Source organism: Meles meles, chromosome 7 (genome assembly GCF_922984935.1).
Source record: "Meles meles chromosome 7, mMelMel3.1 paternal haplotype, whole genome shotgun sequence".
NCBI classification, from domain to species: domain Eukaryota; kingdom Metazoa; phylum Chordata; class Mammalia; order Carnivora; family Mustelidae; genus Meles; species Meles meles.
The window spans coordinates 28,937,263-28,950,929 of NC_060072.1; the positions used below are offsets into that span (position 1 = coordinate 28,937,263).

The 13,667-nt window shown below is 37.0% G+C and overlaps 1 protein-coding gene across 4 annotated transcripts in view; it reads left to right on the forward strand.

The window, feature by feature from the left end:
- The first annotated feature begins 339 nt into the window (after positions 1-339).
- DCN (decorin) overlaps positions 340-13,667 on the forward strand; it is a 44,161-nt gene continuing 30,833 nt past the window's right edge. Inside the window, exons 1-3 of one of the 4 annotated variants that reach the window (XM_046013116.1) lie at positions 340-594; positions 3,096-3,143; positions 4,624-4,870. In XM_046013116.1, coding sequence (XP_045869072.1) covers positions 4,657-4,870 — 214 coding nt within the window. In that variant the 5' untranslated portion in view covers positions 340-594; positions 3,096-3,143; positions 4,624-4,656. Of the gene's footprint in view, positions 595-3,095; positions 3,144-3,640; positions 3,779-4,265; positions 4,285-4,623; positions 4,871-13,667 lie in introns of those variants that run through there. The other 3 variants (XM_046013114.1, XM_046013115.1, XM_046013117.1) reach the window with 3 other exon arrangements.

Below are 13,667 nucleotides of genomic sequence, written 5' to 3' on the forward strand. Positions count from 1 at the left end.
ATAAAACTACTCATGTATTTCTGCAGACCACATTCAAAATAACCACAAGATTAATTTTGTTCCATTTGCCAGATTTGCACATCACGAAAGCCAGAAAAACTGTCATTTCGGAAGTCTAAATGTTACTTACAAACAAGACTAGAAAGGGTGGCTAGTGCTGTAAGACTGGGGGGTGGGGAAGCAAACCCTTTCGTTACAAGGTTTTCGGGAAATGCATCGACACAATAAAACAAATTTCAAATCAAGTTGCCCCTCTATACCACATAAGCAGTTTAGAATCTTAAGCAGATGCCAAAGGAATAAAGCAAACGGGGAGAAAAAAGGCCGATAAACTTTCTGGCAGCAATACAAGACACATATCATTACCATATGATCTAATGTGGGTGTCAGCCGGATTGTGTTCATTGAGGGAAACCTTATTTTTTAACTGTGCTATGGAGTAGAAGCAGGAGGTTTGCAACCTAGTGACAGTCACAGAGCAGCACCTACCCCCTCCTCCTTTCCACACCTGCAAACTCTTTTGCTTGGGCTGAATATTTAGTGTAATTACATCTCAGCTTTGAGGGCTCCTGTGGCAAATCCCTGGATTAAAAGGTATGGTTTTCAATAATTGTCCTGAACTCTGCTACAGACTAATAAAACTTTGATCAAGTTGAGAGCAGAAGGAATTATTTGGGGAGAGAAAGGAAAGAAAGAAAAAAAAAATCATGCTAAACTTTTGATAATCTTTATGTAGTGTTTTAAACAAGTATTACTTGAAGACAAAATTGAAATATTTGGTAAAATGTTGAATGCATTGTTTTAGTTCTTTCTGTTCTTGCAAGGATATTTATTAAAAAAATACTATAACCTAACACCATGACTGTCTATATTGATATATTCTGTATTTGTACTAATGAAATGTTTTACCTCTTTAGAAAGTATTTATATTTTAGATCAGCATACTCTTTGTAGTTGAGATATATATATATATATATATATATATATATATATATATCTTTTTAAGGGATTTAGTTCCCTCCTGAATTCTTGATATTTTCAGAACTTTTAAAAACTCAAGAGATGTGAACTCTTGTGCTTAGCTGCAGAAGTCAAATAAATGTATATTTCTGCAACCTAGAAAAGAATAGAAATTATCACCAGAGAGGTGAAAAGAAACACTGAAAATACTTATGCTGCTTTTTGAAGATAATCTCACAGTTAGCTACATAATTTCTTACAGAGAAAGAAAAAACCCAGCCAGTATTTTCAATGCAAATGAAATTTTATTGTAAGGTACATCACTTGAAAAGGAGGGTGTAGGTTATTTTCTTGCTAATTTCCAAACAGGGTAACACAGTGACCACTGGCTAAGTGGGCTCCCAGTGACATAAATTCCTGTGGCTTTTTCTTTTCCTATTGCTATTTTGACCAGAAAAAGAACCAAATGCTTCCTATAGCAGTCCTTATCGATAAATGCCATTTTTATTGTCTATTTTTAAATTATTTCCATTATTATTGAGGTTTTTCATGCACCTAGTGCTGGGGAATTTTTATTTTGCTCTGTAGTTACAGTTTTACTTATCTCCTGAGGGTTAAATTTTGATTTTGAAAGTCATACCAAAGACATAAATGATATCCTACAAATGTTGAACTGAATGATATAGTTAATTTAATGAGCTGAAGCAGTTTAAGGAGCCAGAAATTACTATTTTTGTTGAAACACTTCTAAACTGTGGGGACTAGCTTTAGTGGACTAGTGACATTATGCTTAGCAATTAGCATCTAAGAAGGAGTTCTATTTTTTTAGAATGCTTAAAACAATCTCAATGAAATTTGGACAGTATATTGTCTCATAATCTCCTTGGTTTCTGCAAGGGCATCAGCTCTTTTTTGTTTATTTTTCTTATATACTAAAGAAGGAAGGAAATGATTAAGAAATTATTAATATCAACAGTCCCCATTAATTGTTTTAAGATGCTGGGTCTTCAAGTATGATGACACTAATTTAAAAGAAATCATCTCTTGGGGGAATCTGTATAAAGTTTCTGGACGTATTATTCTTCTCCAGGACATTCAGGGTTAAAATGTACGCGCGCGCGCGCGCACACACACACACATACACACACACGTGCTTCCAAGTGATATAAAATAAGAAATGGAAGCTATAAACTCCCTGCTTGTGTTCAGCTTTAAATCAAGAAAAATATTGTGCAGAGAATTTGCACAACTTTAACAAGAGTAAACACATATAAATGATGATATTCCTCTGAGCTAGCGTTCAAGATTTCCTTTTTGGGGTTGGTGAAACAACAGGGCATTTTCTGTTCTGGAGAAAAGATCAAAAAAGGACATCTGCATTCATTCTCGTTGCGATTTATTAAATCTGCAATTACTTTGCTTCATTTTTCTTCTAAAATTGTAAGATATTAAGTATGCAAGCCTAGCAAACCATGGTAAACGGTAAACATTACATTTTAATGTGAAACAGACAGAAACCACTCTCTTAGATTGAGTCCAAGGGAACACTGCCAAAACAATAGGGTCTCCGTTAAAAGGCTGTGCAGTTACTGAGTGGGAACGTGCTCCCAGAGAAAACCTGATACTGAACTTAAAGGGGCAGTGTGAATAATAATCTTTGCGGTATTTTTTAAATGAGAAGCCACATGCCCATACTGCATATTTACTGCCTTACACATATCTCGCTAATAAATATAAGCTGAAGAACAAAAGTGCAAGAAATCCAAAAACATTTTTTTTTCCTTCTCTAGTGCATCTAGCCAAGAATTTCCAGAAGTTATGTAGATAGATACATGGAGGTCAGGGCATCCAAAGTGGTGTGTTTTTTTGTCTTTGTTTTTTGGTTTTGTTGTTTTTGTTGCATGTGTGACAATTGGCTGATGACTAAAAATCATTTTTTTAAGTCTGGTGATGAATGGGCAGCTTTAATATGATGCTTATAAGTGTACGTTTCAAAGTAGATGTGTGGGAACTAAAGGTAACATCTGCTGTGTGTTTTGGGAATCCTTAGAACAGTTTCCACAGGGTTTTAAAACATATAAAGTAAGAAATAACCCGCTTGTTCTCTACATGATCAACTACTCTTTGTTATTCAGATCTATGTAGTTCCCTCCGGCCAGCTGAACACCAACTCAAAGACAGATGTACGTATGTAAATGCTTATCAAATGAAAGGATAAATATGATATGGATTTGTCAAAACCGTACTTCTGTTTGTTTACAAAATCACCCTCTAGGTAAAACCAGATACATGTAAGTCCTATAAAAATTAGGATTTCCCATATATGTTTGCTGCTTCAATAAAAAATGATCTGTTTGAGAAACTGGCCCCTAGATTTATTTTAAAAATGAATTGTGCTTCCGCCAAATTAAGGTTTTCCATTTGTTACCTTTCTCAGGCTAGAAACTTGATATTGAAAAAAAAATAAGTTTGTGTTTTAAGAAATCAGACCCACTGGTTGCCTGGAACAAACTGAATAACTTGTATTGTTAATAAATTGATGGTCAATTGAGTCATTTATGGGCAAAATGTTGTGCAAGGCCTGGGTACAGAACAAAGAATAATAAGACACGCCCTGAAGGAGTACATCTTCTAGTTGGGGGGACAGACCAAGCATGCAAAACAAATTACATTATAATGTGATAAGTTCTTTAAAAGAGGTAAGAGCAACGTGCTTTGGGGCACAGAAGAGGGAGGAAGCAGTGTCCTGCCTGGATGAGCCAGGGAATCCACAAGGGAAGTCCATTATCATTTTCAGTATTTACAGCCATCTTGCAAGGTAGGTATTTTAAATGGCACTTAGCTTTGAGTGGCAGGGTTGAGGTGGGGACTGGAGGAGAGAGAGGAGATGGAGAGAAACTGGGCTTGAAACATTGGTACCAAATTACGAATGGTCTCACAGGCCACAGAGGGGATGTAGACCTTATTGGCAAGCCTTGAAAAGTCAACAAGGAGTTTTCCACAGAATAGGAAGGCAATGAAATCTAATTCTCAGAATGTAACTTGAGCAGCAGAGTGGAGGAAGACCTGGAGTAGAAGAAATATTCAAGGCTGAGACCATTTGGAAGTTCTTGTGATAGTTTGGAGAGTGATGAGAAAGTTCTGGACCAAGATAAATACAGTGGGATGGGGAGATGAGATTGGTTTCCAGAGAGATTTCTGACACAGGAATTGAAGATCTCTCATGTTGATAGACCAAATTTTATTTGACTGTGGCCTGACTTGTGTTGAGTGAGCCCTGAGAATTCCAATAGGGTTTATCATCCTAACAAGTTTGCAAATGATGTAAATATATAATATACTGTCTCAATCCGGACCCCAAGTTCAAGCAGGCAGATTCAAATTTCATTCAAATTTCTTTTCCTAAGTAAAGAGCTGTACATAATCTGTTACGTACCTTTCAAATACATTTCAGTGTTCTGCTTCCTAACAAGAAATGAAAGGTTTTTTGTTGTTGTTGTTTTTGTTATACACACACACACACACACACACACACACACACACACACACACACACATATATATATATATATACACTTTACACTCACTCTACTGTGGGGTGTTTTAGAAGATAATGTAGTACCCAGGTTTTGCAACTCTTCTAAACCTTTCGTTTGTTTCCTAGGTTCCTTGGCTGTGAAAATACATGAGATAAATCATGAAGACCACCATCATCTTCCTCCTGCTTGCACAAGTTTCCTGGGCCGGGCCGTTCCAACAGAGAGGCTTATTTGACTTTATGCTAGAAGATGAGGCTTCTGGGATAGGCCCGGAAGAGCACGCTCCTATGGAGCCTGACCTAGATCTTCTGGGACCTGTGTGTCCCTTCCGCTGTCAGTGTCACCTGCGAGTTGTCCAGTGTTCTGATCTGGGTGAGTAGGTGCGGGCTCTTTCTACCTGTCTTGTTTCATTCACAGGAATGGCTTCCTGGAGAGGTTAGCATTTTCCCTTTCCATCTCCGCAGTTCCAAATGTGAGAGACAGCGCCACCTATGGAGAAGTGCAGGAAGCTGGCTAGCATAGAAAGAAGGAGCTCTGAAGTTAGGAGACCTTTTTTTTCCTTTTTAAATTGGGACTCCATCACCTTTGCAAATCACTTTAAAAAAAAAAAAAATCTTTCTGAACCTCACGGTCCCATTTCTGTAAAATAAAATTTTGAGCTAAATAATGTCTCCTGTTCCACGATTCCAAAGGGATGACTTATTTTAATTCTGTGATTTGCTTTCAAGAAATGTTAGATGTTAAAACCTGGGTGATGCCTCTCTACTCTTGCCTTAGCCCAGATAACAGAGTTTGAACATTACTAAATTGTAAAGTATGCAGAGTTATCAGAAGCAAAACAAGTAAAGTTTTAGAACATAACATTATCTTTCAAGTACCAAAATACTCCCTTAATCTCTGGGTCTTGGTTTTGCCTTTGCCTTTGCCTTTGGCATTTTGTAATCTAGCTGTTTATATTCTTTAGAAAGTTTCAAAAGCAATCTTTACAACTAAGATTTGGTGTAAATATTCAATATAATCACAGGACATTTATCTTTAGCCTAACACTGTATATAGCTTGATTTATCACATTTGAAGAAAAATCTGGTCTGGGAATTCCAAGAGCAATATATTCAAAAGATAAATCTCCAGAAAGTTTGAGGCCCCAGCAGATGGGCCAAAGGGAATGAATATAGTTGACATGACAGTTGATTTGCATCTCTCTCTCTCTCTCTCTCTTGTTTTGGTTCATTTTCTTATAAGGGGGAAAAAAAAAAAAAGAACAAAAAATCCTCACAGAATGACTCTGTCATGGTGTAATTCCTAACGGAAGAAACTCCATAGTGTAGTAGGGCACTTCTTCTTCTTCCTCCTCTTCTCCTTCTTCTTCTTCTTCTTCTTCTTCTTCTTCTTCTTCTTCTTCTTCTTCTTCTTCTTCTTCTTCTTCTTTAGTAGGGTACTTCTTTTGGGAACCCCATATCTATTCAGAACATGGTCTCTCTAGCAGTATTTTATAGGAAAATTTGCCACTAACCTCTACAGTTGGAATAAACTACATGCTGAAACCCAGGAAAACATAAATCATGTTAGATAGTAACAACTCAAAATCAAACATTCAGGACAGCTTTTTAAATGCAGACATATTGTATAGCCATTTAACACCAGGGTGGGGGAAAGTGTGTAGAAAGGCTTTAAAAAGGCTACAGGATAATTTCACTGGATTCATTCATTCATTCAGCAAATATATTCAGATCCCACAATGGGTCAGATCTCTTTTAGGTCCTGGCAAGGAAGGAGTGAGGAAGACAATTATGGTCCTTGTTTTTTCAGTCTGATATGATATTGGCGGTGAATATTTCTCTTTTGAATTGTATATTTGCTACAAGGGGGATTAGATCACTCTCAAGTTCTACAGAAACTGTTGTAAGCATCTGGACATTACCTGCATTGCTAGTATAGGCAAGAGAATCATGAAGTTGAAAATATCTGCACTTTGGAATCACCATATGATGGATAGACTAGGGGAAAACTTAAAAAAAATTATTAAAATGGCCAAGTTCCTAAGAAATGTGAATCCAGTTAAATCTCATTTTGCCTCTGGAAACAAGGTTAAAGGGATCCATGATTATTTCCACCATATATATTGCCAACAATGACCAGCTGATATTTTTAAGGAGGAAAGAGTTGTCCAGTCACTTCATTGGTTTTATTTTCCATAAATATAGTTTGCTCACATAATAAATAGCTTATAAAACTTGAGTCTGATGAAAGCCTATGAAATAGTTTTCCAGTTGAGTCTCATAAAAAAGGCCTAAGCCTATTGCTCAAAACTAAACAGAAAAATCCAGTCTCCAGAAACGTCGAGTTCATTGACTTGGGTGTCTCATAACTTGGTTTCCTTGATGTCCTTGTTATTATTTTGTTTCATTTATTTTGTGTTGTTTTGGGATGAGGACGTTTTCTACATGTTACTTTTTAATCTAAGAGCCCAGAGTACACAGCATTCCTTGAAAAGGCTGACTGACCTTATATACCAAGGACATAGCGAAGATTATACTAATGATTCGTTTTGGGAAACCCTACCGCATGAAGGGAACTGAGTTCCCATGAGCAGTAGTCTCATCTAAGTTACTTTTTGTTTTTATTAAATTCATATTTAAATATATTATGGAAGGTTTTGATCGGATATTTCTAAAACAGAAAATACATCTTGAAAAGGAAGAACAATCTGTTCGTCTTTAAAGAAAACACTCTATTGACACTCTCCACTACCATCAAACTTCTCACTCTATGTTCTTGGCATTCTTCGGAGCCTCGACATCTTCGTCTGAAGAAAGATCACAGCCAGCCTTAGAGATTCTATTTTTTGTGTGTGGTGCCTGGCTCATAGTGGCTTAACATATATTTTCTATGTGATGACTGTATGGAGTAAAAGGTGGAAGATATGTAGAAAAAAACAAGGAAGGAGAAATAGTCAATCTTATTCATCATGAAGACATGCAGTTTATTTTTTTTGTTTTTGTTTTTAGCTATTTAGTGGTCTGAACATGAAACTTGAGTTATTTTAATAGAGAAGAAAATGTTATGCATTTTGGGATGAGAAAAGTGAATGCTTATCCTTATCAAGGGTTAATGTTTTATTAAGGATTTTCCTTGCCAGAGCTTTTAATGAGCAGAGGGGAGCTACAGAGTTGAAGGACAGTAGTCCTTTGCTGTCTTATAACTACACAATATTTAATAAAAGCAAACATTTCTTACTAAAATGTTTGACTATTTTTGCTACTAAGAAGTATTTTTGGCAAAGTTAAACAACATCAAATTTTTAAGCCGTTCTACATCAAAGCTAAGAAGTAAAAACTGTGAAATTGGAATTGAAAAATTAGCCCATAGGAAAATTTGAGGTGTTCAAGAAGATACAGACTGTTTTAGTCGTCCTCATTCCAATTTATCAGAATAGCATTGTGTATGTTTTTCTCTAGCATGGGGGATTGAGAAAATAAACATATTTTCACCTGTCAAAGAAAGTAATGAATACTCCATAGATACTAGCCAAGTTGTTTGGCTGAATTTGTTATAATTTAAATTGCTGTTTGAGCCAGAACTGAATGAGATCCCTGTCTTCTCTATCTCTCTCTCTTTTTTTAAAATCTATCCTCTTGAGACAAAAAGCAATTTCCTCTTAAATGTAGAAATTACAAAACAAATAAATGTGACATTAATAAATTCAACAATCTATGGGTTACCTTAAAATAATAATCCTACAATGTAAGTCATTCTTGTCAAATATTTTTGAAGTGTCTTAATATTGATCTTGTGAGTGAATGATGTTTTGTGTACTGTTTTGAAGGAAAACAGTTCTCTTAGTTAGATGTGTACTCTTTGGCTCAAGTGTTACTAGGTAACCATTCATCTTTGGCTCAAGTGTTACCAGGTAGCATTATCTTGTACCGACTTCCATCTTGTTGCTAAAAGGCAGATCAACCCTGGTAGATGAAATAAGCCAAAGCATTGTTTTTTTACTATTCTTCCAAATTAAAGTAATAGTTATTGATACATTTCTTTAAGCCTCTGCCTTCAGCTCGGGTCATGATCTCCAGGTCCTGGGATTGAGCCCCGCATCAGGCTCCTTGCTCAGTGGGGAGCCTGCTTCCCTCTCTCTCTCCCTCTCTCTCTCCCTCTCTCTGCCTGCCTCTCCACCTACTTGTGATCTCTGTCTGTCAAATAAGTAAATAAAATCTAAAAAAAATTTCTTTTAAAGATTTATTTGAGGAGACAGAGAGTAGGGGGAAAGACAGAGGGAGAGAGAGAGCGAGAATCCTCAAGCAGACTCTATGCTAAACTTGGAGCCCAGTGCAGAGCTCATTCTCAAGACCCTTGAGATCATGACCTGAGCTGAAATCAAGACTCGGATGCTTAACCTGCTGAGCCACCCAGGAGCCCCTTGATGCATTTCTTATAAGCAAATTTCAAAAGAATTTAAATAGCTTTTAAAATGATTTAATAGTTGCAAGAATTTGGGTTTTGCAGTTCAATGCTTCTGAACTCAAGTCCTGCTTTACATTGAAACTTTCATTGGATAAATGGGAATATATCACATTTCATTAGGTAAGAATAGAAAATATTGATAAGAATGTGTACCAACCATACTGTTCTATTTAGTTTACCATTTCAGACCAAGTTGACTAGTGACATGAGGCTATTCCTCATAATGTTCTTTTATTTTTCTTTGAAACCAAGAATCTCTGAGAAGTGGATGGCCTGGAGGGCTGAACACAAAGTAGCACCTTCTTTCCCCTCCCTCCTGAATAGGACCACATCCCCTCCAAGTATCAATAGACACGTATTAGAAAATCGTACAATTATCAAGCAATTCAGCCTTCTTCAAAGACCATTCCTTTGAACAAAATGGGTTAGGTGAAGTAGAGAACAGTGAAATATTTGTATATTTTATAATCATAAATGATTCACAACCCACATATTTGGCTCTCCAGAGATGATGTTGGAAGATGTAACATTTTATTTTGCCATGTAAAAGCAGTGCAAATCACTACTGGTTCCTAAAATGTACTTCATATGGCAAAGGATATTTTAGATTTAAAAATGCCTTAACAAAAAAAAAAAAAAGAAAGAAAGAAAGAAAGAGAAAGAAAAACCCACAGCCCTTTACACTGCTTAGAGTTAGTTTTCTTCTTTTTAATCATTTTGCTTCAACTGGTGAAAATTTTGTCAGTAGCCACCCCTTGGGACATACATGCGATAGATTATTTTTTATCTGGGGAAACTGGTTTTCCAGAAGCAGATTTTATATGTGAGGTAAATGAACTATTAGACTTCCTCTGTGAAATCAACTCTGAAGAATAAATTAGGGCTATTTTGTAGAGGGGCAGAGAGAATGCTGGAAGCTCAGTTGCTTTTGTAGTTTATATCTGGCTCTGCCGCAGCAGGGGCGTAGGGTGACCCTCATTAGGAGTCTCAGATGCATCAAAATGGTGTGCCTAAGACGTAGCACGGGAAGGAGGCTGTGCGCAGAGCATGCCCAGTGGGTTGCCTAAATTCATATTGGGTAAGGTGGAGCATGGCAGATCGTTAGATGCAGCAGGAAGAATTCTCATGTGACCCAGATGGCCAATGTTCCTGACACCAGGGGTTAAAGATGGGGAGGAAGAAGAGAGGAGTCCGAGAAAGCCAAAGGAAGCATCTGTCTTCTTGACCTGACTGAGAACTGACATATCCCTGGTTTCCTTCTCAGTCCCAGGAGGGAGAGATCCCAGCTGTGTGGGATCAAGGCATTTAATCAGACTGCAGCTGTGAGGCATTCACTTCTGGAAGATCCTCCTGGCTCCAGGAGACAGGATGGGGACAGGTTGCGAGAATATCAGTTCCCTGGGTAAAAGAAATGCAGGAGACCTTCTAATCTGAACTTTTCTCCTTCAAAGAATAGCAAGAAGATTATATATTTCCTTTAAAAATAAGGATAAAGAAGAATTAATCCAGTTTTCAATCCAGCCTTAGTAAAAGGAGGAAGCCCTCTAGCAACTACACTATGACACTCAGGATTCAATAAAGCCTTGACTTAGTCTGCAGATTGCTTTGTGGCAATCTCTGCAGCTTGTCTACATCTGTGTGTTCCTTGTAATCCATATTTGCCTTGATTATTCTGTATTAATCAAATATATATTATATAATAGTGATTCAGTATATTTTATTTATCTATGTATGCATTTACTTTCTCTACCAGAAGGGAAGCATAGTGAGAACTTATTTTTGTATATCCTCTACTCAATAAAATACCTTCTACTTGGTGGATAGTCCAACATCAATAAATGTCTGATGAGGAAGTGAACATATCCGGGACCTAGTGTTGGATGAGTGCATAGTTCTACAACTTCCTCATTCTGTCAAGCTGGAAAAAGGAGGGAACATGGCTAAGTGGGAATTAAGGGTCATGGAGCTATGGTACACAGCATTTTTGCTCTTCTTTGTTTATTCATTTGTTTTGTTTTGAGGGTGACCATATGTAGAACCAGGAAGGTTAAACCTTCCTTGGATTTATTTGAAAAAAGAATCAAATTGAAGGGGGGAAAATTCCTATTTTTGAAAGCTGATCCAACTGCTACCACAATCAAATTGCCATTTTTAAGAGGGAAATAGTGGAACATGCCTGCCTTGAATAGAGGAAAGGTTTTTGATGGAGCTGGGGCTCCAACATGTCATGTCACGTGCAAAAGCTGAAGTGTATCACCATTGTCCTAATTATTAAATTGAAAACAGCATTATAAAAATATTATTGGAAACCAACAAGAATAAATCTTGGATTTTGGACCCCTGCCACAGAGCAGGGGGGGAAAAAACAGCATCATGTCTTAGGACAACCTGGCCTTTGTCCAACATGATGTTTACCAGATTGTTGACATTTGCTAGCAGAACCATGCTATTCATCACTGGGACAACTTGAAAAACAAAAGTACAATTCTCAATAGACTTTATTTCAGGAATGCTTTTCTGGTAACATCTTAAGTAGAATTTTATTTACTTCAATAAATAACCCTATTTTAAAGAATATAAATTTCCATTTATGGAATTTGGGGGAACAAATAAATAATTCAGACTAGCCTTGGAAATAATGCATTTAAATGGAAAATATAGAATTATATTAAAGGATGCTCACTGAAAAATAATTACATTTAGAAAACCACTCTGCTCCTGTTACAATTGCTGAATTCATTCTATCTTAAAACTTGGCGACTTAAAAAGATAATCTTATTTTGCTCATTATTTAAGTACAGGAAATTTGAGCAGATCTCAGAAAGGCTGTTCTCACTTTGGGTCTCACAGGCATCGCAGTCAAGTGTTGGCTGGGGCCATGGCCATGGGGAGTCTAGCCTAGGCTCCACACCCAAGACAGCTCACTCTTGTAGCTGGAGTTGGTGCTGCTGTTCCCTGTGAGCTCAGCTGTTCTGTCAGCTGGAGTGTTTCACGTGGCCTCTGCAGCAGGGTGGTCTCAGCTTACACAGGCTTTTTTACATAGCCCTTAGCCCCTGGCTGCCCCCCAGAGCAAGTGTCCCAGAAGAACTGGGTAGCAGTTGTACAACCTTTTCTGACCTGGACTCCGAAGTAATGCTGTGTGTCTCTTCTGGCCCATTCTATTAGGTCATAGAGACATTATATCCCAGATTCCACAAGAGGAGAATTTGACCTCATCTTTTGGTGGGGTTGGGACTAGTTTGTATTGAATATTGGGACCAGGATGGGAGATACAATTAATGCCATCTTTGGAAAATGCAATCATCTCCATATGTATATAAAATGGATTTTATACATTTGTAATGAGAAACACAGGCATAAATTGTGTAATATCTAGAAGGTCCACAGGTATTACACATCCCTATGAAGGTCATTATTTAACAGTTGCAAACTACTTAAGAGGTCAAATCAATTATATGCACATTAATTTACAACTTTATTTCATAGTTACTTAAACTTTTTACTTAAGATTGTAAGAAAGGCATTGAATCATATCTCGATGGCTTTCTTTCTGTTGTAGAACATCTTTTTTGAAGAGAATTTTACCTGGCTAATCAATATTTCACTTAAAATGCTTATCTTACTTCCCATATGATTTGGGAATGACTATAAAATTCATCAGTTTCCATAACAGTGACTTAGTTAAAATCATATATAGTTAATAAGATCACATACAAACAGGTGGTGGGTAATGGAGAGGGCACGTTTTGCATGGAGCACTGGGTGTTGTGCAAAAAGAATGAATACTGTTACGCTGAAAAAATAAATAAAATGAGAAAAAAAAATAAGATCACATACATAGACAGAGCTTAAGTTTTTATTTAAAAGCTAAAGGTAACAATATACTTAAGGTTGAGTATTAATGGTTATTAATGGTTTCCTACTCTTTGAGGATTTGTTTCTGTTCAAATGAACAATTTTCAACTGAAATAAAGTTTTTAATCACCTTGAAAGAAACTTTAGCTCTAGTATTTCTAGCCCGGTCTACTTCATGCTCAGCATTTTCACATGAAGAGATAGCGGCAAGGGAATGCTAAGGTAAATGTTCCTAGTTATCTCTGGTTAGTGTCTGTGCTGATCTGAACTCAAAGCCCCTCTGATTCTAAAGATGATAATGCTGACCAAAACAAATAACCCAACATAAACAAAGAGTGATAGTTTACAAAGTCACCAAAAGAGTGTACCATTTGCCACTATTAAACTAGAGTTAAATGGACCAGGACAGCTTTGGGGAAGCTTAGTAATTTGTCGGGGAATATATGCTTGCTAAACTAGGGGTGACCAGCCAAAGGCAGAGCTTGGTAGACAAGCTCTTTAGAGACCCTGAACTCTGTGGGAACAATGACGGAGGCAACAAGACCACAAAGGGTCTGGTAGGAAGAGCCAACCCAAGAATAAGAGCTTTAAATGAAAAGTCTGTATGTGATCCGTGGGTAGAACAGATTTCAGCTTTTGGGATAATATGCATTATAATTATGTTATCCAGGAAAAAAAAAAACAACTACTTTGTCACAGATTCACAGACTAAATAATCAGCAAGATAATCAGAGCTGCACCCTTTCATCTCTGTATTGATGATACTTCCAGGTGGGTAATGGAGGACCTGCTCTGCATTCTGGTAGGAGATTATTTTGTAGAACAACTTACTGAATTCTCATGAAAATTC